At 47.0% G+C, this 22,702-nt stretch overlaps 1 protein-coding gene across 1 annotated transcript; it reads right to left on the reverse strand.

Moving 5' to 3' along the window:
• Positions 1 to 15,529: 15,529 nt before the first annotated feature.
• Positions 15,530 to 22,076, reverse strand: LOC125760252 (uncharacterized). The gene is made up of 3 exons (XM_049420092.1): positions 20,910 to 22,076; positions 19,322 to 19,639; positions 15,530 to 15,670 (listed from the first exon to the last, which is right to left on the reverse strand). The coding sequence occupies exons 1-3, from the start codon at positions 21,822 to 21,824 to the stop codon at positions 15,530 to 15,532; spliced, it is 1,374 nt and encodes a 457-aa protein (XP_049276049.1). The 5' UTR covers positions 21,825 to 22,076.
• Between the last annotated feature and the right edge of the window lie 626 nt (positions 22,077 to 22,702).

The following is a 22,702-nucleotide window of genomic DNA, read 5'->3' on the forward strand; positions in this document are numbered from 1 at the left end:
AATGACGTCTGTGAGGTCTTGGTGGATCCCGACATAATACATTTTCGTCACCAAAAAAATTAGCGCAGCTTGCACTACAGGGGCAATGCTAAAGAGACGACAGAGCTCATATGGGCACCTATGTAGTCTTGGCTATTAACGCGATAGCGTTAAAGAGCTTGTTCCGCCGAAATTCTGGTGTCGGCGTCGTTGGTTGTGTGTGAAAAATCATCTTGTCCGTGACCGAAAAATTGAGAAAGATGCAAATAAAATAAATGATAAAAAAACCTTAGGTTCGAGTGAGAATCGAACCCAGGCCGACGGCGTGGCAAGCAGGTGTTCTCCCACAGAGCCACTCCATTGATTTTTTTTTCTTTTCATGGTATTTATTACAAATGTGCGTAGTTAGCATACATAGGAAACAAAAATACTCAAGGCGGCCTCTACCAGCGTACAAGCGTTACACAGAAGTCTTAAAGGGTTTTAAAGCTATACATTTTCATGAAGAGTGGATACCAGTCCGGCTGAAACTCTAATTCTTGATAAAAGTCTTTTAGCTGAAGAGCCATTTGAATGAAATGGAACCGTGATGATACCATGGGTTCCGCATGCCTGTCTAACATGCGGGTTTTCCATAAACTGTGCATACCCATTAGCCACTCCATTGCTTGGAACTGCACTGAAATTAACTTTAATACTTCACAAATGTACCCGTCCTGGGTACAGGTGTCGGAGTACGAGATGTAATATCGCAGTACAACGGGGTGCAAGCATATACTGCCATCGGGCGTCACACCATGTGAATTGCATAACGAGTTGGTGGTTTAAAGCCGGCCACCCATTACAAAAGGCACACATATTACAGCGCGTATTCCCTTACGAAGACGTAGTGGGTGCATGGCAACTTCGAAAAAGTATCACGCGCGTAATTGCTGCTGGTTTAAAGCATGCCACCCATTACAAAGGGCATACGCATTAGTGCGCGCATTCTCTTACACACACGTAGTGGGTACACTGTTGTCAAAAAAGTGCTGTTGAAGAGAGCGGAAACCTTTACCTTTACTATAGGTATATCGAGCGTGTGTGTGTGTGTGCGTGCGTGTCTGAGACCAGACGACTCAACATAATGACAGGTGAAATAGAGCACGATGAGGATGGGGCCGGATATCGCTATCGCGTTCACAGCTGTAACAAGTGACACTAAAATAAAAACCCACGATCTACAGCTGCGGTTCGAACCCGGGCCTTTTGAGTGGGAAGCGGGCATTCTACCTCTGCTACACCTTGGTGGAGCCGCGTGCAACTCTTAAACGACGACACATTGCAGACTACCGATCGCAGCGCCACAAGCGGATTGAACCCGTTTGGACTTCACTTTTCGAAGCTCGTTCCGAGCACTCACTTGTTCTAGTACACTCTAGTTTGGATTAAGAGCGGCGTTTTGAACAGATGCGTTTCTTGCCGCAGTGTGCCGCCCCGTGCCGGCGCCGTGCTCCACAGTATGCTGACAGCAGCCACACAGAGTGCAGCCACACTATAGCGCGCAGAGGAATCGCGTTTCATCACGCGCGCTCAAGCTCGTGACTCGCACTGACATAACTTCCCGCCACGCCGTCCCTCCCTGAGTAGCTTCCATCGCGCTCGTCGACAAATCCCTGTAGATCCGCTCGTTGTTGACGGAGAAAAATTGGAAGTCACGAACTGACAAACACGGGCGCAAGTTCGCGTCATCTTTTCGTCCCCGTCCTTTCTGCGCCTTACCAATTTTTCTCAAGTAATGAACCAACTAGCTCAGCAATAAGCCCTGTTAAGCTTGTTGACAGATTCGAGAAATATTTCTGGCAACAGATTCACGAGGCAATAAAATCCGATACTGAGGTCATTCAGTGATTACTTGGAAAAGTGGCTCAGGACCCCTTCAAACGCCTCTTGCTCGTATCAACTACTGAAGCAGTTTGTACGTTTGTCCACTTTGAAACCTAGCGCTCCTGGATCCAGGAAGCTGCACTGAACCTGAGTTAATACTACACAATTCTGACAATACAAACTCGGTTTTAGTGAAACTTGACCTAGAATATTCAGTTGCGCTTCTTTGTAATTCTTTTAACGTCTTCTTCTTAATTGAAATGGAGAAAAAAATCTAGGGACTTTAGCAACCTTGGTCCGTTTTGAAAGCTACCTAGCGCCCCCTGGCGGAGAAGTCGTGAAAATAGTCGCTTCCACCGCACCGGGGTGTCCAAGAGGCCCTGTAGCCCGGGCAAGGACTGGGGCCCGACCAATAGGGCCCAGGAGTAAGGACTTCAGGACTTCCGTATAGTATCTAACAAAGTTTTTCGCAAAAACAAGATGATGTACTAAACCTGTTTGTATTATTAGAGAGTTTTAGTGCCGGGGACCCTACGTCCAGGGGCGTAGCCAGGGGGGGGGGTTGGGGGTTCAACCCCCCCCCCCCCGAAATTTTTCAGTTTTGCTTGCGTATATATACACGTGCACATACAAACGCACGCACGAACATACATAAAGTATGGTTGAACCCCCCCCCCCCCCGAAAAAATTTCTTGCTACGCCTCTGCCTACGTCACTTGCGTACGCACGCTCTCACGTTCCTTTGTGTTTCCAGCCGCACCGAAGAATAGGGGAGACCCACGTCGTAGGAGGCGCTGCGGTGCCGGGCGCTGTCGATGAATGTGGGGAGATAACTCATTACTCGACTGTTGACCCCTTCACTGTCCCCTTCAAGCTGCCTTGAAAACGCGTTGCTTTGCTCGCACGTTGCACGTGTTCTGAACATGTTTTTGAGAGTTTCGCGTCGCGAGCGGTTAGGATGTACACTTAACAGTACGTTATGTTGGGCTAGTTGGTGCATCGTTACTTGAAATACGTGGCGCAAGGTTGCAACTGAGAAGAAACTTTCTGTCTATTCTTGTTTTTTTTCTCAGTTGCGACCTTGCGCCACGCATTTCAAGTAGCATGTTCACGCTTCTGTCCGCGTATAAAGAGATCGCCGCAATTGAAGATTTTTTCGTGGCAGCAATTTGGCGAAAGGTCAGTGTCTGCTCAGTTCTCATCATCTTGCATTGCTGGGTCAGCTTGAGGAATACCTTGCGACACAGCCTGCTCCACGCAATTTTGTGCTCATCTGGCTGCCCTCACAGAACGACGCTTGCACCTAATCAAAATAAGGCTGTGGCAGGGATTAGATCGCGCCATTTACTACAACGTTTGTACGTTGGAGTTTTTTTTTGTCTAAAATATTGTATGGTGACCGACATTGAGCATATCTAGAGTGCACCAATAACAATATTTGTTATCTTCAAGTATGAAATGTACATGAAGTCTCAAAGTGACTACACGTTTAGGGGGTTCCGTGATCCCGTTAGTAACGCCATTACATTCACAAAATAAAACAAGTATTCCACACGAAATGAAACTATAAAAACAAGTGCGATGGCAAAATGCCTCATTAAAAAAAACTAGCAATTGTGACCATCTGTGTGCACAGAAATATTTCACGTAAGAAAATTTATTGATCAAACATTTTGCGTAGTCCGTTGCTTGAATCTTTTTTTTACTTTGAATGAAATGCATCCAAAGAGCAATGTGCATGTTACTAACCGTGTTCCAATCTTGCCCTTAAAATTTGGCGGTGTGAAAGTATCATGTTTGATAAATACCCTTCTATTCTAGCTTTACTTGATAATTGCGCGTGCGCGGAACAAATTCTCGCTGAGCGTGAATTCAGGAATTAACAGTTTTAAGAAAATGCTTTAAAATGCATAGTCAGTTATGCGCTTCACTGCCTATCATACCTCTGCGCCGTTTCTGCGTGAAGTGCCCGTGTCTTGTAAGCCGGTGGAAACATTGTCGGCACATAGGAAGGGTGCTGACTTGAGTCATATTTGGAGTTTCCCACAAAATGTCTGCTACAAATCATTGTGGAAGCTTTTGGCAAGCACACACTTCCACCGACGCTGCGTAGATATAAAAAATATATAACCACGCATCACAAATACCACATGTTCACACAACTTCAAGTATTACCTCCCCAACAATATCGAATAATTGTAGCAGCATAAACATATTTCTTCGCAATTTTTTAACAGTGCCCTAAAGACAGAAGTTGGAAGTATTATGGGCTTTTAAGGTGCGGACGTGTATCTCCCAGTAACTCGATATATTGGAGTGGTGACGCAGGAATTAACACCAGTTATGTTTAATGCATCGTGGGCGTGCTCATTTTTATTTTTAAAAAATGTTTATTTACTTTTTTCGGCGCACTGCTGTAATCCATGCCTGTCGTCTGCTTTTTTCGTACCATCTAATTGGGGAATCGGTAAAGAATCACTGGTGGAGTCGACCCCTTCGTGTTTGCATGGCCATTGTGACAGCTGACGACGCAGCAGTAGTTCCCTCCTTTCTGTCGGGGTGACAACGCGGAACAAGACGTGTTTCACGTGCAGCGCGCGCTTCGTAAATGCGTGGGAACCAAAGAGAGCGGAGAGGTCGTAACAGGCTATGGTTGTACGCTTTTTCCGGCAGGGGAATGACAAGCGCTGGCGTCGGCAGGCACGCTTGAGCGGGTCTCCCCTATAAGTCTACTCTACACTCTACATCCAAGGAGAACGTAAAGGGACTCTACACCCAAGGAGAACACAAAGGAACTCAAGGGCTTACGTACGCAAGCCGCTTTGGGGTCCGCGGCACTAAAACACACATAAACCTCAGAATACAAACGCGGTTTCTGTAAAACTTAACCCATAATTTCGAGCTGTACTTCTTTTCAAATCTTGCTGAAGTCACATTAAACACAAAGACATTTGTTTCTGGCGTAAGGGTTTAAGAAAACGCTCTTCTGCAGTTACTGCGGTATTATTTTCAGAAGCTTTTTTAAGTGACTAATAGGCTCTCCTAGAGTGATTGCTGCGGCTCCGTACAGTTATAGGCATAAGTGCCGTGCATAATAGTTCGTTTCCCGAAAGCGTTCAGTTATTGGATACCATATCGTAGGTCCGAGCAGTAGTGCTGTTCAGGCTCTGATTCCCATTGTAGAGCACACCGTACTCTGAATCGCTAACAGTCCTTTCTACACTCGCCTTAGTTGTTCAGCCGTGGTCAAGGACATTGTGTTCCTCGATTCGGGTGTCGTGCTTCACTCGACCGCATTGAGTAAAGCGCCAACGGTACACTGAAAAATGGCGCAGAATTGCTGTGACAAATTATCCGTCATACGCCATGAGCCTTTCATGCGCTTGCGCCATGAGCCTAATTGACATGAGTGAGTCGAATTGGAGCATTGTGGGGAAGGACGTTCTGGAATACGGGGTGTCAATTATAGTGAAGCTGGTGATGGTGGTGTTCATCGCCAAGGAAACAACACATGACGCACTCACACGAAAAAATTGGGGGAACCTTAAGCTCGCCTTCAAGAGTAGAACGCGATAGCGAAATCCGGCGCCTAGTGCGCACTTCAACCACTAAGTGTATACTTGTTAAAGTGTTGTTACACACACACACACACACACACACACACACACACACACACACACACACACACACACACACGCGCGCGCGCGCGCGCACGCACGCACGCACGCACGCAAGACACACACACGCGCTCGCGATGTATCTATAGAAATGGTACAGGTTTTCGATCTAAAGCACTTCCTGTGCTAGAACGGCGGAACCATAGAGGCTCTGCTGTAGTAGCACGGCGGCGCGCGCACACCGCCGCGCGCGCCTATGATCCAGGCGGCCGTGGTGGTCAAACCATGTTTCTAACAATGCGTCACAGATGGCAGCACATTATGTAATGTTTGCTGTTTGCTTGATATGTTTTCCGCTAGATGGACATAGTTGTCCATTTTTGGAGCTGTTTGAAAGTTTGTGTGCTTGCTTTTAGCGCCTATGGGTGCACTATCCCGGCTTTTTTCGAAGCATGGCGTCGCGCAAGAAACATAGTTTGATGGCCTCGCCAATGCGCCTACAAATCGCCGAATGGGCTCATTTTCGTCGTGACACCTGCCGAACAAAATGGGTTGAGAAGACTCCTTCCTCTACATTGCATTTATGTAGTGTATTTTTTCCGAAGCAATTGCAAATAATATCGTGGCTTTGTGGTAGGACACCTGCTTGCCATGCAAACAGCCGGGGTTCGACCCTCAATGAGACCGAAGATTTTTGTTGTTCATTTTATTTGCATCTATCTCGATTTTTCGTTCACGGACGATTTTCCGCTCACAAGCGACACCAACGCCGATGCCGACGGCGGAATTTCTGCGAAACGAGCTCTTTAACGCTATCGCGCTAAAACCTTCCTCACCCATACCTGGCGCTCGTCAAACGCGCGCATGCTTGCCCAATGTCCGTGAACCGAACTGAAAAATGCGAATGCTGTTGCTGCTGTTGTTGTTGTCCCGCATACACCTGTCTCAATCTACCCCCTGGGCGCCGTCCATGAATCGGATGTTGCCTTGATTAAGAAAGAATTAGTTTACAGAAGGAATAGGAGATATAAAAGCGAATAGTTTAGCTGTAACTCGTTAATGACAGAAAGAAACAATCTCGTTAGATGGGTCATAATTGGCCACAACCCGGTTAATTCGGACGATCCGGGGAGGGCGCCGAGCGTGAAGCACAGCTTATGCGCGACGCAAAATAGCGACGACGTTCGCGGACAATCGAGACGAGGCGACACGGTCCGCACCGACATCGTCATCATTGCGAACCGCATGGTAATGACCGAGAAGCCAAAGCACTTCTTGCCTATTTACGTTTACTACCGCGTGTGACACCTCATTAGCCTCGGGTGTTCGAAAAGGCGTGATCGCCATGCACAACCGCGTTACTGGCGACCAACGCTTCATCGGCTGCGGCAGGTTTCTTTCCTTTACCGGCGAAAAAAAAAAGTATCGTCACGGGCGCGAGGCGGTGGCGGTAGTAATTAGGGAGGGGTGCAGAGTACGTTTCGGGCTAGTTAAGACATGGAGGACTTGTGCAGAGGTCGCACTGGGAAAGAAGTCACAGGATGCCGAAATTGAGGCTTATACGCTGCTGTCATGCAAAACAAGTACAGCATATACGTATTCATAAAGAAAATAAAAGTGTATTGATATAATAGACATTTGTTCATAGTTTTGTTGATACTTTCGGTAATTCGGAACTCGGTTAAATAGGATATGTTTTCCGGTCCCGTGAAATCGGAATTCTCGAGTTTTCACTACATATATATGCCGGGTGTTTCAAGAAATGTGTCCAAAACCTTTAAAAATAAAAAAAATACGATATTTCTTCGCTGACTTCACAAATGCTTATTCTGTAGCAGCAGGCCCATTAAGATGACCAAAGACATCATTGGCAACAGTAAATGAAAAAGTTAAATTAGTCGGTTATGTCAAATGGGAGAATTGATGTTCTGCATACGAAGAACCCATCGCAGGTTTGATATTTAAAAAAAGCGGCCTTTAGCAATTATTGAGGCGTAATAAAATTCAACTTAATTCAACGGCGAAAGCGAAACCGTAGCATCGATGAGCGCAACAAGCAGACGATCAGAATGACGTCACTGTTCAAGACAGCTATTGCAGAGGCGTAGTTCTTCCGCGTTGGTTAACGCATGTGTACCATGCGTGCTCTAACTTCAAGCGTAGCCCGCACAGCCACACAACGAAGTCGGTGGATGGTTGATACACCGACGCTCACTCATTCTGGACGTCTCTGAACAACATGGCAGGTGCGCTCTTTCGTGTTTCGGTTTCGCCGCTGAGTTTGAGTGAAATTCAATACTTCGCAATTTTACCAGAGGTTGCTTTTTAGAAATTTCAAACCTGGAATGTGTTTTTCGCACGAAGGACTTCAATTTTTCTATTTGTCATATCCGCCTACTCCACCAATTAAAAAGTTGATAATTTAACTTTCTTAATTACTGCCCCAAATGATGTGTTTACCCGATCTAAAATGCCTGCTGCTACAGAATAAGTAATTACAACGGCATCCAACAAATATCACGTTACCTTGATTTTTGACGATTTTGGACACGTTGCTCTCTCTCTCTCTCTCTCTCTCTCTCTATATATATATATATATATATATATATATATATATATATATATATATATATATATATATATTGTGTGTGTGTGTGCGTGTGAATAAACAGCTGTGATCAAAGAGAGGCACTATCGAAAAAGTAACTAAATTCAGTTACTCTTAACGTTCACTTCGTTTAGTCACGTTAAAATTTGCATGCAGTGTCGAAAATATTTCTATAGCTTAAGTCAAGTATGGTAGCACCAAATGAAAGAACCACCGGAAGTGAAACATTCAAGCCCATTTTTCGTAGGGGATCTTCTAGTAGTCTTTTCCTTTGAATTTTAATGTTTTGGCACGTTGAAAAAGAAATGATCCAGAGATTCACTCTCATTGCAGTGAAGGCACAAAGGTGACTGAGCCAGACCAGACCTGTGAAGGTAAAGGTTCAGTGCGGGGACTCGACACCGTAGCCTTATAATTGATAATATAAGGCTACGTCATCGCGTATGCCTGTGCCTAGCGTGCGCAGCGCGCAAGCGCACGCGCAGCAGTACGCGATAACGAAACTACAACATAGACGCGACCGTGGGAGCGGAGCGCAGCCCTGCGAAAATGGAACTCGGAACTTTTGCACAATCCGCGCGGTTCTCGACTGTAACGTCAAGTTCTTTTTTCCATGAATCAAACAAACGCACAAGCAGCGTTTTATTACGTCTTGCAATGCTCGGAATCTTCTTTTTTACCATAAGTAGCGTGAATACCAGTGATAATTTGCACTCGGAACTCTAGACGTCATTGGCTCGTTCCAAAGCGTCCCAGTGGTGGCGCATATAGTGTCCTACAATTACCTTAATTTCTATATTCTGGAGCACTACTATTGATAATATTGACGTTTTAGACGTTCTCAAACATTGAGGGTCCACTCTGACATAAATGTTTATTTGCCTTTAGTCTCGCTTTGTGTAGACGCCAGGAACAAAGAACGCCGCCGACAATTCAGGACAGTGCGCCTTTTCTTAGGAAGGACAGCTCGCTCTTGAAGTCTAGTCATCGCCATTACGGTCATGAAACAGAGGACGGCACCGATCAAAGCACAATATGGCGTCAATTTTTTCGCCGCAAAATATTGCCATATCGTTAATTCGCTGCCATTTAGACTACTTTTGCGTAGGCAATTCAAGATCAACTGAAATGTTCCTATCTATAAGAGCCACATCCAAATTTTACTCCCGAATACCAACGATTGTGAGCTATATAGATTTTATCCGCAATATAGGTTTAGAGTATATTGGTGAGAGAAGCACTCTGGCAAAAAACAGTTGGAGGAGGCCCGGCCATGTTGTCTGTTCCTAACGACTGCGTTTTTCTCTGTTTCACTTAAAGTCGACTTGGCGCGTCTAGAAAAAAAAAATCGAGCCAGCTCCGCTTCACGAACATTGTTGAAACAGCGCAGCTGATGACCCTCCTTCATCAGTTTATCAAACTTCTATGTTTTTCGAGTATTTCCTTCGTTCGCGCTTAGCTTCGGCCTCTCTCGCGCGAACATCGCCATTGGCTCGGTGACGCGTCATATGCCCGTTCCCGCGTCAGCTCTCGCTGACGCTCACAGGCGGCGGCTTCTTCCTCGGGAGCAGTCTTTGCCATTATGAAAGTGCAAACTCACAAAGAACCAAAGCCCTCCTTTACACTCCACCTAGACACTCACTGACCTATTACTCGCAAAACGGCTGGATTCCTCCGCTGAGCCTCACTTTCGCCCCTCTTGAGGCGCCTCTCAGTGGTTCCATCTTTCTGTAAGGCTTCACTCTCCCCTTTCGTGGTGCGCATTTCATTGATTCGCCCGTGAAGCATCAGCCTCGCGAGTCTCGGCACGGCGCAGCGCTTCTCTTCCTGCGGAACTCGCTCTCGCCACACTGCAATGCCACGTGATCAGCGCTAAGGCATTCGACCGGAAAGCCTCGACTAAGAACAATTTCGCTGTTAAAACGACTCAATTGACTGCCACACAGAATGCCTGGGTTCTATGCCTGCTGTGATTCTGATTTTAGGGGCGAAGCACCTTAGGGCTCGGCGTGTCGGAGGGGAACGTTGTCTGCTGTCGCGGCGTGCATCGTCGCATCCTGTCCATTTGCTTGAGTGCAAGAGAGGGCAGCGCTCGCCGTGTGGAGAGAGAGAGCGAACGGCATGCGTTCACTATGGAAACGCTCTTTCTGCAATGAATGCTGAACTACCAGCTCGTAAGGAACGAGGACGCGCCCTCGCCCGCGAGAGACAACGCCGACGCAGGCAGCGTCTGCTAGCGCGTTTCTTGAATACAAAAAAAAAAAAAAACAAACCGACTGCTCGCGCTGCACAACCGTTCATCGCCTGCCCCGCATATATAGGCAGTGGATCGTGACCTGCAATGTAGTGCTGGTGGGAGATTCATCTTGTGCGTAGTTGAACAATAAAGATTCGCAGCGCGCACGTTAACTAAAAGCGGACTGTGGGTCTCTGTGTCTAATCTTCTTTCTGTCTCTCATTGGGCATTAGCAGTGATCTTGCTGTGGGAAACACCGGCGCACACTGCATGCTTCGCCACTCTGCAGGTTTCGCGTTGGTGGAGCTGAAACACCCTTCCCTACACGCTTCGCCCCTCCCCAATTTTCTGTGGGTACAGAAAGGGGCCACTTTTTTGTGCGCCTCTCAAGGACAGTTTTCAAATTGAAAGAAAATGTAGGAGCGCTGCGTGACAGAAAACACGCTCAAGCTCCTCCGAGATCTGCGTACCATCAGCGCTAAATGGTGTATATAAATAGCTCGCCGTTTTTATTCTTTGCATTAGTGGGGGCGAACGCGGCCAAAGCCACATTTTCGCGTTAATTTAACAATGTCTGTTTTCCACATTCCTGGGTAGATATAAACTGTGAATCACCTGTGGCGCATGCCCGCAAACCGCGGCACGTGCTATTCTGGTATGTACCACACGTGACTGGAGGAAAGGGTCTCATGGCGTACACGGTAAGATTTTCGCGTTATTCATGTCATAACCACACAGTCATGTTCATCATACCCTCATGCCCTCTTATGCCAATATTGGTCTACACCAAGTTAAAGGGCAACCCCTAGAGTGGTCAGACGTAGGCGGCTATAATAATAATAATAATAATAATAATAATAATAATAATAATAATAATAATAATAATAATAATAATAATAATAATAATAATAATAATAATATCAGGGGTTTAACGTCCCAAAACGATTATATGATTATGAGGGGCGCCGTAGTGGAGGGCTCCGAAAATTTCGATTACCTGGGGTTCTTTAACGTGCACCTAAATCTAAGTACACGGGCCTAAAATATTTTCGCCTCCATCGAAAATGCAGCCGCCGCGGCCGGGATTCGATCCCGCGTCCTTCGGGTCAGCAGTCGAGCGCCATAACCACTAGACCACCACGGCGGGGCATAGGCGGCTATAGATAGATAGATAGATAGATAGATAGATAGATAGATAGATAGATAGATAGATAGATAGATAGATAGATAGATAGATAGATAGATAGATAGATAGATAGATAGATAGATAGATAGATAGAAACGCTCAAAGTGCATTTGGTTCGCTAAGAAATGCTTCGCACTTCAAAAACAATTGCGAATCAGTACACTAGCAGGATAACCGGTGGTCATTAAGAGTAACTGAGTGGATTTCAAGAGAAGGCAAACGCGCGAGGGGGAGACATAGTTAGGTGGGCAGATGAGAATAAGAAGTTTGCGGGTACATCGTGGCAGCAGCATGCACTGGACCGGGTTGATTTTCGGAACATGGGAGAGGCCTTTGCCCTGCAGTAGGCGTAGTCAGGTTTATGATGATGATGATGACACTAGCAACGGTCGCTTCGTTGAAAGAGTTCGTGTTGGCGGACCAAAAGCGATCTGCTGGACAACGCGTAAGGTCGATATTAGGAACTGCACCATTTCAGGAAAATTCGCTACTGCGAGAAAATTGAAACCCTAACCCGCGTTTCCGTAATCTGATGGTCTTTTCGTTGGGCCGTTCCAGAGGCAGGCGAACGCTGGAAAGAACATGACAGACCCCATGCCGATTCTGCCCGAAAACAGCTTTCCGAGGTCGGCCGCTATCCACAATAAAGCTGAACGCTTACGTTAGAAGAGAACATTGCGCAATGCGAAAGAACAAGTAGGTCTGGCCCGTCCCCGCCAAGCTTGGATTGCCCGCATTTTCCTTATAGGGGAAGAGTTCCTTAATTTTTTCTGAACAGATCCTCCTTTGAGAATCGAATCACTTTGGTGCCGCTGCGTTCTCTATTTCGGCAGGGAAAGCTGCATACAGCTATTCTATGATTACATGGAAAAGTTGTTCAGGATCCCATTCAACGTCTCTCGCTCGTATCAACTACTGAACAATTAGTACCTTTGTCCCCTTTGAGACCTACTTCTCCCTGCGCCAGGACGCTGCACTAGACCTGAGAATATCAACGCGGTTTTAGTAAAACTTGACCTATTGTTTTGAGGTGCACTTCTTTTTAATTCCTGACAAAGTATACTAAACTGAAGGACATTTGTTGCCGACGGAACGGCTACAAGAAACGCCAAGAGAATGCGACATTCAAGGTCTATGTGGGCCTGCCATATAGAGCATCCTGATCTTAAGCCAATTTTGGATGGATTAAGAATTTCTCTCTCATTAACGAAATCTATTATACGAATATTTAAAACTCTCCCGGTCAATTTTACAAAATTTACAAAGTTAGCGCAATGGGCCTAATGTTGTCCAATACGTACCCCTTACCCGAAATTTTAAGTAATAGAATCACTTTTGCTATTTTCCAATCTTATGGGAGCCATGCCATCCTTATGGAGTAATTGATTACATCTAATAAAAAATCTTGATTGCTTATTAATCATTTTCAGCATGACCAACCTGACTCCTTGAGGTCCCGGAGCCGCTGATGGAAGGTTAGCTACCACCTCTGACAACTCAGACCCGGAAATTTCTAGGTCGTCATCACTTAATGCATGCAAAGAAGGTGGTGATAGTTGGGAAGAAAAACGATGCTAAAACCCCCTACCAATTACTCCCAACGAATCTTTTGTTTCTTCCGGGGTCACAATAATAAGTTCCACATTTATAGACTGCTGAATCATTTTTTTACGTAGAAATCTGTATAACGCGCGTATATTGTTTGATTCAGAAAAGATAATCGAACATCCGAATGTCGTAATTTTCTTTTGCCTTCGAAACTGTTCGTTTAAAAACCCCAGCGCAGAACTAGTAGTCCTTCCTATTTTGAGGGCATTGATTGTACAGCAACTTTTTCCAGGCTGCCTTTCTGCGCCTATATTACCTGGAGCAATCATCATTCCAACAAGGAGAATTAGAGTTCTGCTTACGAGACGAGACCGCAAATGCAGCTTTATCACGAGAATTCTTTAAAGGGGCCCTGCAACACCTTTCTTTGTTATATTGGAATAGTCCCATTATTGACGTATGACTCTTCACGAGCCATATGCCGGAAAAATTTTTCGAATCCGTCAAGTCTAAGCGGTGTTACCAAATTATAGAGATCACGTTCCGCAGCTTTCTCTCTCAACTCAACGCAGCGAGCGCGCGGCAAGCTGCGCGCGGCGTGAGGGGAGGGAGGGAGGGCGGAGGTGCGAGGAGGCGACGTCAGCGCCGGCGGCATTTTTTTCATTTTTTTCTCTCTGGCGTCTCGGCGCAACCACGTGGTCTGTGCCGCCACTTCCGGTCGGCTTGCGTCGTTCTCGTCGAGCGGAGTCGATCGCGCTGTGTATCGCGCGTGCTTGAAAACTGCGCGTCGGTTTGGTAATGTTGGGTGTGCACCTCGAACGCCGTAGTGTTTTCATCGCTCTGCCAACCATGGAAGCAAACGTGCGCGCTCGTTTGGAACGAATGACAGCTGAGATCGGTTTCGGCCCATACTCCGATACACCGCCTCGTAAGACGGCACTGGCAGACGACCCCGAAGCGCCGCCATTACCGGACGCCAGCATTGTTATCGGAGACACGCTGCGCCCGTGCCTCGGTCGGTCGTGAGAACGTGCCGACGATGCAGTTCTCAGCTGACGAGGCAACACTCGAACGGCTGCCACTCTCAACGGCAACCGGCGATGGTCAAAAGCACAGAAATATTCACGTTTTCGGCACTGCGCATGGCGAAGAAAACGGAACCACGCAACTACGGGCAGACGAGCTGTCGGTGAGACCGGAAGTGCTAATATTAATGTTTGTTCGGTGTTTTTAACGCGATAACATAACATAAACATACATATTATCTACTTATTGAACTCAAAATTAACAACGAAAGTAATAATGAGGGTGTTATCGTGGTTATAACATCAGCCAATGGTGGAACTGCCGACAATCGCGTCATATTCTGCGGACTAATACATCATTTGTCGAGAGAAGAGGGAGCGATTTTCAGCTGACTGAGAATTTATTGTAAATTCCAGGCCGTGCGCATCGCTATAATATTTGGCTCGCGTGTTCTCGGGAGCCTCGACTACCGATCGGCAGCGCTTTTTGAGCATGCTCGAAAAGTGTTGCAGGGCCCCTTTAAAACAGGACAGATGCTCAAAACTTTAGACTTCGTGCTTGTATCTGATAGAGAAGCCAGTGAAGAAAGCCATGAATCTTTAAATTTAGTGTAACTTATCAACGTACGTGCACTAAAAACAGATGAGGCTACCGGATTTATTATTTCAAAAGTAATCGGCAAATGGTCGCTATTTGTAGCGCAATCAACCACTGACCAATGCGAAATATTAAGGCTCGAGAAGTCAAATCCAAAGATGAAGCAGCATGGCCTCTCACGTATGTTGGACTTCCTGAATTTAAGCATGTAAGATCAAATAGTCAAGGCTCAAGGCCTTGACTATTCGCTAGGTGCGGGCCTGTAATAAACATTACTTATGTGCATCTATGTCCACAAGGTATAGCAATGCGTCGCGCTGGACTATTGATGTGCACATCATCGCACCGTAGGTTCCATTACGTGGCGATGAAACTAACGTCTCTTCTCTAACGTGTTGTGGCGTCGGACCATGCGATACACTTAGCATGCCGGTGTACTCGGCGTGCCTGTTAAGCCCGCAATATGCACACACCCACTCAATTTATACAAAGGCGTCTATCCATCTCGTAAAGCTTGGCTAAAAGCAAAAGAAAAAAAAATTCGATGTACCCTGCTGCATGCCGAATGCTTCGCATGAAATTCTCACAATGCGTGGCATCTGCCGAATTTTTTCCTTATCTCCATTCCTCATGGAAACGAATGTAATTTAGCCTGAGTATTCTCAAGCGAGAATACTTCTAAAAGAACAGCGAATCGTCAAAATCAAGCGTTGGAGCGCGATATTTCCTGCGCTGTTCTTTATTTCAACAGAGCGCCACAATGGCTCGGCGTCATATATATGATGCAATATATAATAAAAATACAGAGTGCTACAGTCTCCTTAAACTTATTTTCTTCAAAGACTTAAGTTATCGACACTGTTGCACTACGCTGAAGCATAGCGGGTCGTTGTCGAGGGCGGTGGTTCAGGCGAGGTGAAGTTGGTCACCAGTCGATGGTACGGTTCACACTTGAAGGCTTGCCTGAATGCGGCTACTGTAGGCAAGGCCACGTTGCAGATTGCTCTCTGCACAAAAATCAACGATAGGCAGAAATATAACGTCGTTCTTGTCGCCCGCATGAGAGGCGTGCTCTTCAGTGACAACCACAACTATATTTTAGGGCGAAAACCTTAAATGCCTCATTTAATGCGACAGTTGACCATCGGCGGTACCGACACGAGTGATGCACAAACTCGTCACCTGATGACGTCACTATGACGTCACATAATGTCATCCTACGTCATTACATGACATCGTTGCTTGGGCAAAGCTAGTGCGGAGGCAATCAAAGGTAGTGCAGATTACGGAAGCAGTGCGAAACCAGGTGAGGTTCAGAAAGCTTGCAAAGCCTTCGATCTTGGAGGCAGTGCAAAAAACGCCAGGCCTGCGCTGAAACCGCAGCACAGTCGCAGCGAAAGCTGGAAGAGCGGCGTTTCTAGAGCCCATTGTAAGCGCTCTTGGGGCTACTAATACAAGTACACTAGCAAGGTACCCACTACGCCATAAATCACAATTTTTGTGAAGTTGGGAAGCACTTACTATGCCATTATTCATCATTCTGCGGAGAGACGAGGCACCAGCTACACGTCTGTAAGGCATTATGTGCACTTTGTTGACGCGACGACTGATTGATTGATTGATTGAAATAACTTTAATGAGGTCCTACGGGACGCGCCCTAGCGCGCAGTGGCGATGAAGAATTATGGCTCAGCCCTTTGTAATGGGTTGGAAGCTTTAACCGGCCCACCAGTTATGTAATTTGCACTGGGTGACGCCCGGTCACCCAATGCAAATTCCCTCTCCCTCTCCCGCCATGCTGTATAACATACGTTGACGTGGGAGAGAGAGGAGGGGGGCGAAGAACTTTATTGCGACCCCGAGGAAATAGATCATGCGCTTATATGCTTCTTTGTCAACCAATACAAGTGCACTTGCGAGGAACCCACTACGCTATAAATCATTGTAAGTTTTGAGAAGTAGGAAAGCAGGCATTATGCCATTTTTCTTAATTCTACGGAGAGCCGTGGTACCTGCTAAACGCATGTAAGGCTTTATGCGCACTTTGTTGATGCTGTGCCTGATGACGATGAAGAATTATGGCGGAGCTCTTTGTAATGGGTTGGAAGCATTCAACAACCTTCTCGTTGCGCAATTCGCATTGTGTGACGCCTGGTTACAGAATTTGCGTTGTGCGACGCTTGGTGCTTATTTTACTCTCCTACCACGCTATATTGCATATGTTAATGTGGTTCCTTCCCGACATGAAGCCTGTATAGGACCTTTTTGCAAAGCAGTTTCAAGCGCCGGCATGGCTCAGAGGTTGAATACTGGGCTCCCACGCAGAGGGCCTAGGTTCGAACCCCGTTCCATCCTTGAATTTTTTTCTTTATTTCGTTTTTTTTTCTTATTTCGAGCGATAGTGGTTACGGACACCGGCGGCGGACAACTACGGCACCAAAAACGGCCGCTGAAATGATCTCATAACAGCTTTCGCTGTAAAACTAGGTTAAGTGCACAAAGCTTTCATGGCGGGCGCTGGAGGATCAATACATCGCCTGAGAAGAAATGGAAGAATATGGCTTTCGCCTTCGAGCCGTCTTTTGTGAATGCATGAGGTATTCCGAGTATTTAGGCCCTACAAAAGCTGTGTTTCAAATAGCTTACGTAGAGGGATGGAGCATCCGTGCGAAATTCGCCGTTTGAACCCCGATCGAAAACGTCGCGACAAGCCCGAAAGACTAGCTCCTGTTTTATAACGAAACTGAAGAAAACAACGAGCTAGTCGATTACCGATGGTCACGCATGAATCGCGCCTGACCCGTAGTCGGTTAGAACCTATGCATAAACACAAGCTCCCCTCCCGCCTCCCTCCCCCTTCAAAGAAGAAAAAAGGAAGGGGCGCGCCTGTCATTCATCTGTGCAAGAGAGTCGGGATAGCTGGTTTTCGTTCTAACCATAGGTATTTTCCACTCTTATGCAAGTACCACTCATGTTATGCAATTGAAGTTCATCGTCCTTGCTAAAATGTTACGTTTGGCTTGGAAGTCGGAATCTTTGCTGAAATTTGCCAGGAAATTCAAGCTTTCGTCCAAAACTAGCGACACGAACATGTGACTGCATGGGAAAGTCACCGTCACCAAATATGCGAGCCGTGCCTGACGTCACGTAAATAGCCAATTGCCATTGGATGAGGCATTCTGCCACATTGGATGAGTATTCTGCCACATGACACTGGCGTAGTTAAGTAGTAGAATACTTGACCGTCACGCAGAATGCCTGGTCTAGATTACGATTTGAACTCGGATTTTTAAATTTAAAGCATTTATTAGTGAACTAAAGCATTAGAATGTTCCGTAAATCAATCGATCTGTCCAGCCGCCTTCGTCTTGGTGCTCCGCCTTCTTAACTTGGTACACACTAATATTAGCATAGGAAAGTGAATAGGACGAACATGAAGGAGAGGCCATGACGTGAATAACAGGGCGTGCCTGTCGCGTGCGTTATGAAACCCTTCCCCCGCCATGTTTGGCGCATACCCGCATACCACGACCCGTTGTGTGTGGGTATGCGCCACACGTGATCCACAGCTTGCATCAATCCAAGAACGACGATTAGAGGCATCAGAAACTGCGCCTAAGCAGGGCTGTTTCGATGAACGACCGTGGCTGCTGCGGTGGCCCTCCGCGAACCTCGGCTCCATTGCAGCAGTCACGGCCATAGAGTTCATAATAGTAATGTATAGTAAAATCTTGCGCTATATTTGCCGTTCTTTCGGCTCCGTGGTAGGCCTTGCTGGGGCGACCATATGGATGATGCAAATTCGAGCTGCGGACGGGCAAATGATAAACAGGCTTGTTTTAGGCAGCAGAAGAGAGGTGCCGAAGAACGAAGCATAGCGAACGAAAGAGCGAAACAGGCTAGGGCCTTTTTTGGATCATCTAACGCGTATAATATGGCGCTGTTTCGTGAAGTTCTCGCGGCTACGTGTTTGTAGAAGACTCTTGCACAGCAGCAACACCGCAACTAAACTTCAACCTCTGGGTGGTTTAGGGTGCTTTGAAGGAGCCCTGCAGCACAATTCCAAAAAATCATCAATTGGTTTCATTATCACTACTTCTTGCGCAAAATTTTTTCTAAGACGACGGACGAAACAGACACATTAACACAGAGCCTATTGCCTCAGGAATCGACTACCGCAAAATTTTTTGAATCCTTCAAGTACTAGCGGTGTTACAAGGATTTGTCGCCCACATCAAGCGCTTTCTCACTCCTTTCCCACCAGCGAGCGCGCCGAAAGCTACGCTGGGGGAGGGGGAATGACAAGAGGGCAAGTAGCTGCATGAGTCTGTATGTCAGCGCCCGTCATAACCACGCGGCGGCCACGGTAACTATGCAGCTCACGATGCTCAAATCAGCTAATGGCCGTAGAATTTGGACTTAAGGTGTAGTCATTTGGGCTTATGACATCATTTGCAGAGAGAAGAGGGAATGATTTCTAGCTGACTTTGAGAATTATTTCTAAGTTCCAGGCCGCGTGCTGCGCTATAAGTTTTGTCTCGCATGTTCTCAGGAGCCTCGGCTACCGATAGGCAGCGTTTTCTGACCAAGCTGAAAAAGCGTCGCAGGGCCCCTCATTAGAGACAGGGTGCCGAAACAAGCATTTTTTTTCAGCTAACCTGCAAAGAGGTGTCGTGGTTGGCGCTACCACATTCCATGAAACAGGTCACCAAGAAGTAGAGCTGTTCCTCGCGGAAGCCTCGGAATGTTGGCCGCCGCCCGTTTGCATTCGTCGCCTCCACTGCCATACTGAAGAAGTTCTGTGCCTCGGGAAGTCTCGTGATGCCGCTGGCCACGTGTGCTGCCAAGCCGGCAGCAATCAGCTTTCGGTAGTCGCGTTGCGTATAGTGGCCGCTGCTTTCCAGGAAAGACGCATAGTTCTGCAAGTCCCGGAGCAGTGACACGAGCTGGCCAAAAACCGGATTCGTCAAGACGGGCTGCGGGCGTCAGAACAAATTTAGATACGTTTAAGAACGGGATAAACACACTAATAATAATAATATCTGGGGTTTAACGTCCCAAAACCACGATATGATTATGAGAGACGCCGTAGTGGAGGGCTCCGGAAATTTCGACCACCTGGGGTTCTTTAACGTGCACCTAAATCTAAGTACACGGGCCTCAAACATTTTCGCCTCCATCGAAAATGCAGCCGCCGCGGCCGGGACTCGATCCCGCGACCTTCGGGTCAGCAGTCGAGGGGATAAACACACGTAGAGATCACATACGTAGAGGTATAGCCGCATAGAACTGTAAGAGTTGAACGTATCCATCCATCCATCCATCCACCCATCCACCCATCCACCCATCCACCCACCCACCCACCCACCCACCCACCCATCCATCCATCCATCCATCCACCCACCCACCACCCACCCACCCACCCACCCACCCACCCATCCATCCAATCCATCCATCCATCCATCCATCCATCCATCCATCCATCCATCCATCCATCCATCCATCCATCCATCCATCCATCCATCCATCCCATCCATACATACATACATACATACATACATACATACATACATACATACATACATACATACATACATACATCCATCCATCCATCTATATAATTTTTTGGTTGAAGAGAGTAAGTAAATACAAATTTAGTGATTATACATCAATATCATGGAGGACTGTGCTTGACACTTTAGAGACCCTTCAGTGACACACTTATGCCCATATACGATGTCAGATGGTGTCAATGGTAAGATGTCTAATGTCGACTTATGATGGCTCCTAACGTAGCGCAAAAGGTTCTCGAGTGCAGGCTTTAGCGTAGACATTAGTGCTGTGGCTTTCTCGTGTCATAACGCTGATTTTAATTTGTTTAAATGCCCGTTAACTTAAAAAAAAAACCAGCAGATAATGAAGCCGATTCTTTTCCTTCATTCAATTAACTTCAAGTAATTCAGTGACAACACAGTGGAATTAAGGTTTTAAATGAATTGGTTCAATAAACCAGTTCACCTTATATTTAGTCATATCTTCTTGGTTATGAAATTCACACTAGCTGGCGGTGACAGATCCACATTCAGAGCTATTGAAACCTCTTAAATAATTTCGCGGTAGCTGTCAGTGATGCCCCATGTCAGAAGCGACTGGAGCTAGGCTCAGGCCATACTCATAATAATTGCATTAGATCGCAGAGCCGTGTGAAATACGAAAACTTCACAACTTGACAACAGAGACACTCACCGTAAAGTTTTCGTCATAGTAAAGAATAAATCGGCCCAGAACCATCAGCTCCCTGCAGATGACGGTGGCCACCAAGGCCACAAGTACGGGCAACGGGTGCCTCACGTCGAAGAGTGGTGGCGTCCTCAGGTAGTTGGGCACGATCAGTTCCCTGGCCACGAGCATACTGTACAGTCTGACGGCTGCGAAGCCCGGTGATTGAAGGGTGGTCAGGCTGGTCCGTCGCAACGATTTCTTTAGAATGCCGATACTCCTGACGGATATCCGTACGTACATGTCCAAGAATCCCGCTGTTTTGTCAAAGGGAACGTACGAGTACACGCTGTCTATTATTTCCCACTTCAGCGTCATGTTCCAGGCGTTGATCCCCACGCGAGACATGACCGGCGAAAAGTACGCCCTAAACGTGTCGCCGTACACCGTTTCGAACTGATTGACTGACAGCGTGGTGAGTTGAAGCATTTTCCAAGTGTACAGCTTGTAGTTGCGGTCACCGCGTCCTGACTCCCATATCACCAGCGGCAGGATGTCTTCGAGCGCCTGCGTGCACTTGTGACGCTGGTATTGCTGGGCGCTGGACTCTAAGCCCATGTCTTCCAACATGCGCGTCGTGAGGTAACTCGACGCATAGGGGGAAAACAGCCAGACCACGTAGGCGCCGAGAAAAAGCTTGAAGTTCTCGGTGAGGTTGGCCCTGCTGAAGTGGGTCGCGTTCAACTCGTAGAACAGCTCGGGCTGGAGGCTCACGATCTTGTTCTCTGGCCACAGTTGGGAGTCGTCCGCGAGGTGACCATTGAGGGCTCGCCGAAGTTCGGGGTCCCGTAGTTCCATGTACTCGGGGAGGCCAACGGGGTTCCAGAAGAGGTGGACCTGTTGGGCGATGAGCGAGTGCGCGGCCGTCACCGCGTGGATCATCCTGGAGTAGGACTGTCCCGTACCGCCCACAATCTACGCGCAGCGCCGTAGGTACGAACGGTGTTTGCCGAAGCGAATGAGCCTCTCGAACGTCGATATCCACTCGATGGTCCGCTCGTCTAAGGTTGTATATATGACGTTCTCGTTCGGGCGCGATGGGTGGCGACCCACGAAGAAGGCCCAGAATGTGTGTATGCCGAAGTGCATCGAGGACTTGACAAGCGTACCGAGAAGTTCTGGTCTCGAGGCCGGCGTCTTCTGGGGCCAGGAGAGGCCTAGCTCCTTCAGGATGTTCCGAAGAGTCCGCAGGCTCTCTCTGCCCCTCTGAAGCACCGAAATGAGGAAAGAGAAAAAAAGGTAAGCCGTACTTCACCCTGTGTGCTTCTTGCGTACTTAACGTTACTATTACCAGTGATTGTGCCGAGTTTGACTAACACCGTGGAGACGAGAATGTGAACCGGGAAGCGGTCGTTCTCACAATCTAAGAAATTTGGGGTATTCTACTTCTTGTTCGCTTCCGTATATTTTGCGAGCTAAAACAATTTTTGCGAGCAGTGTGCCGTTGTGAGGAACTTTTTTTAGCAGACTGCGAAAGATTTGCCGACGTAAAAAGGCATGCTATCTATCTAGCATCCACAGAAACCCTTTCTTAACGCATTTCCTGTTTCCACTTAAGGTTTATTCACTAAATCAGGGGTTTTCACTTCCAGTCTCTTGATTCGCTTGCGCTTGGATTTGACTTCCCGTTGTACTTCAGTGGCAAACCACGCCTCTTAGAGGACTCGGACGACAATTCCTCGACGTAGTTAACTTCATTCGGCTCCCACTGTCTTAGCAATAAACACCACGCAAACTTAAAGTAGCCTTGCAACATGCTT

This window comes from Rhipicephalus sanguineus, chromosome 10 (genome assembly GCF_013339695.2).
Source record: "Rhipicephalus sanguineus isolate Rsan-2018 chromosome 10, BIME_Rsan_1.4, whole genome shotgun sequence".
In the NCBI taxonomy this organism is placed as follows: domain Eukaryota; kingdom Metazoa; phylum Arthropoda; class Arachnida; order Ixodida; family Ixodidae; genus Rhipicephalus; species Rhipicephalus sanguineus.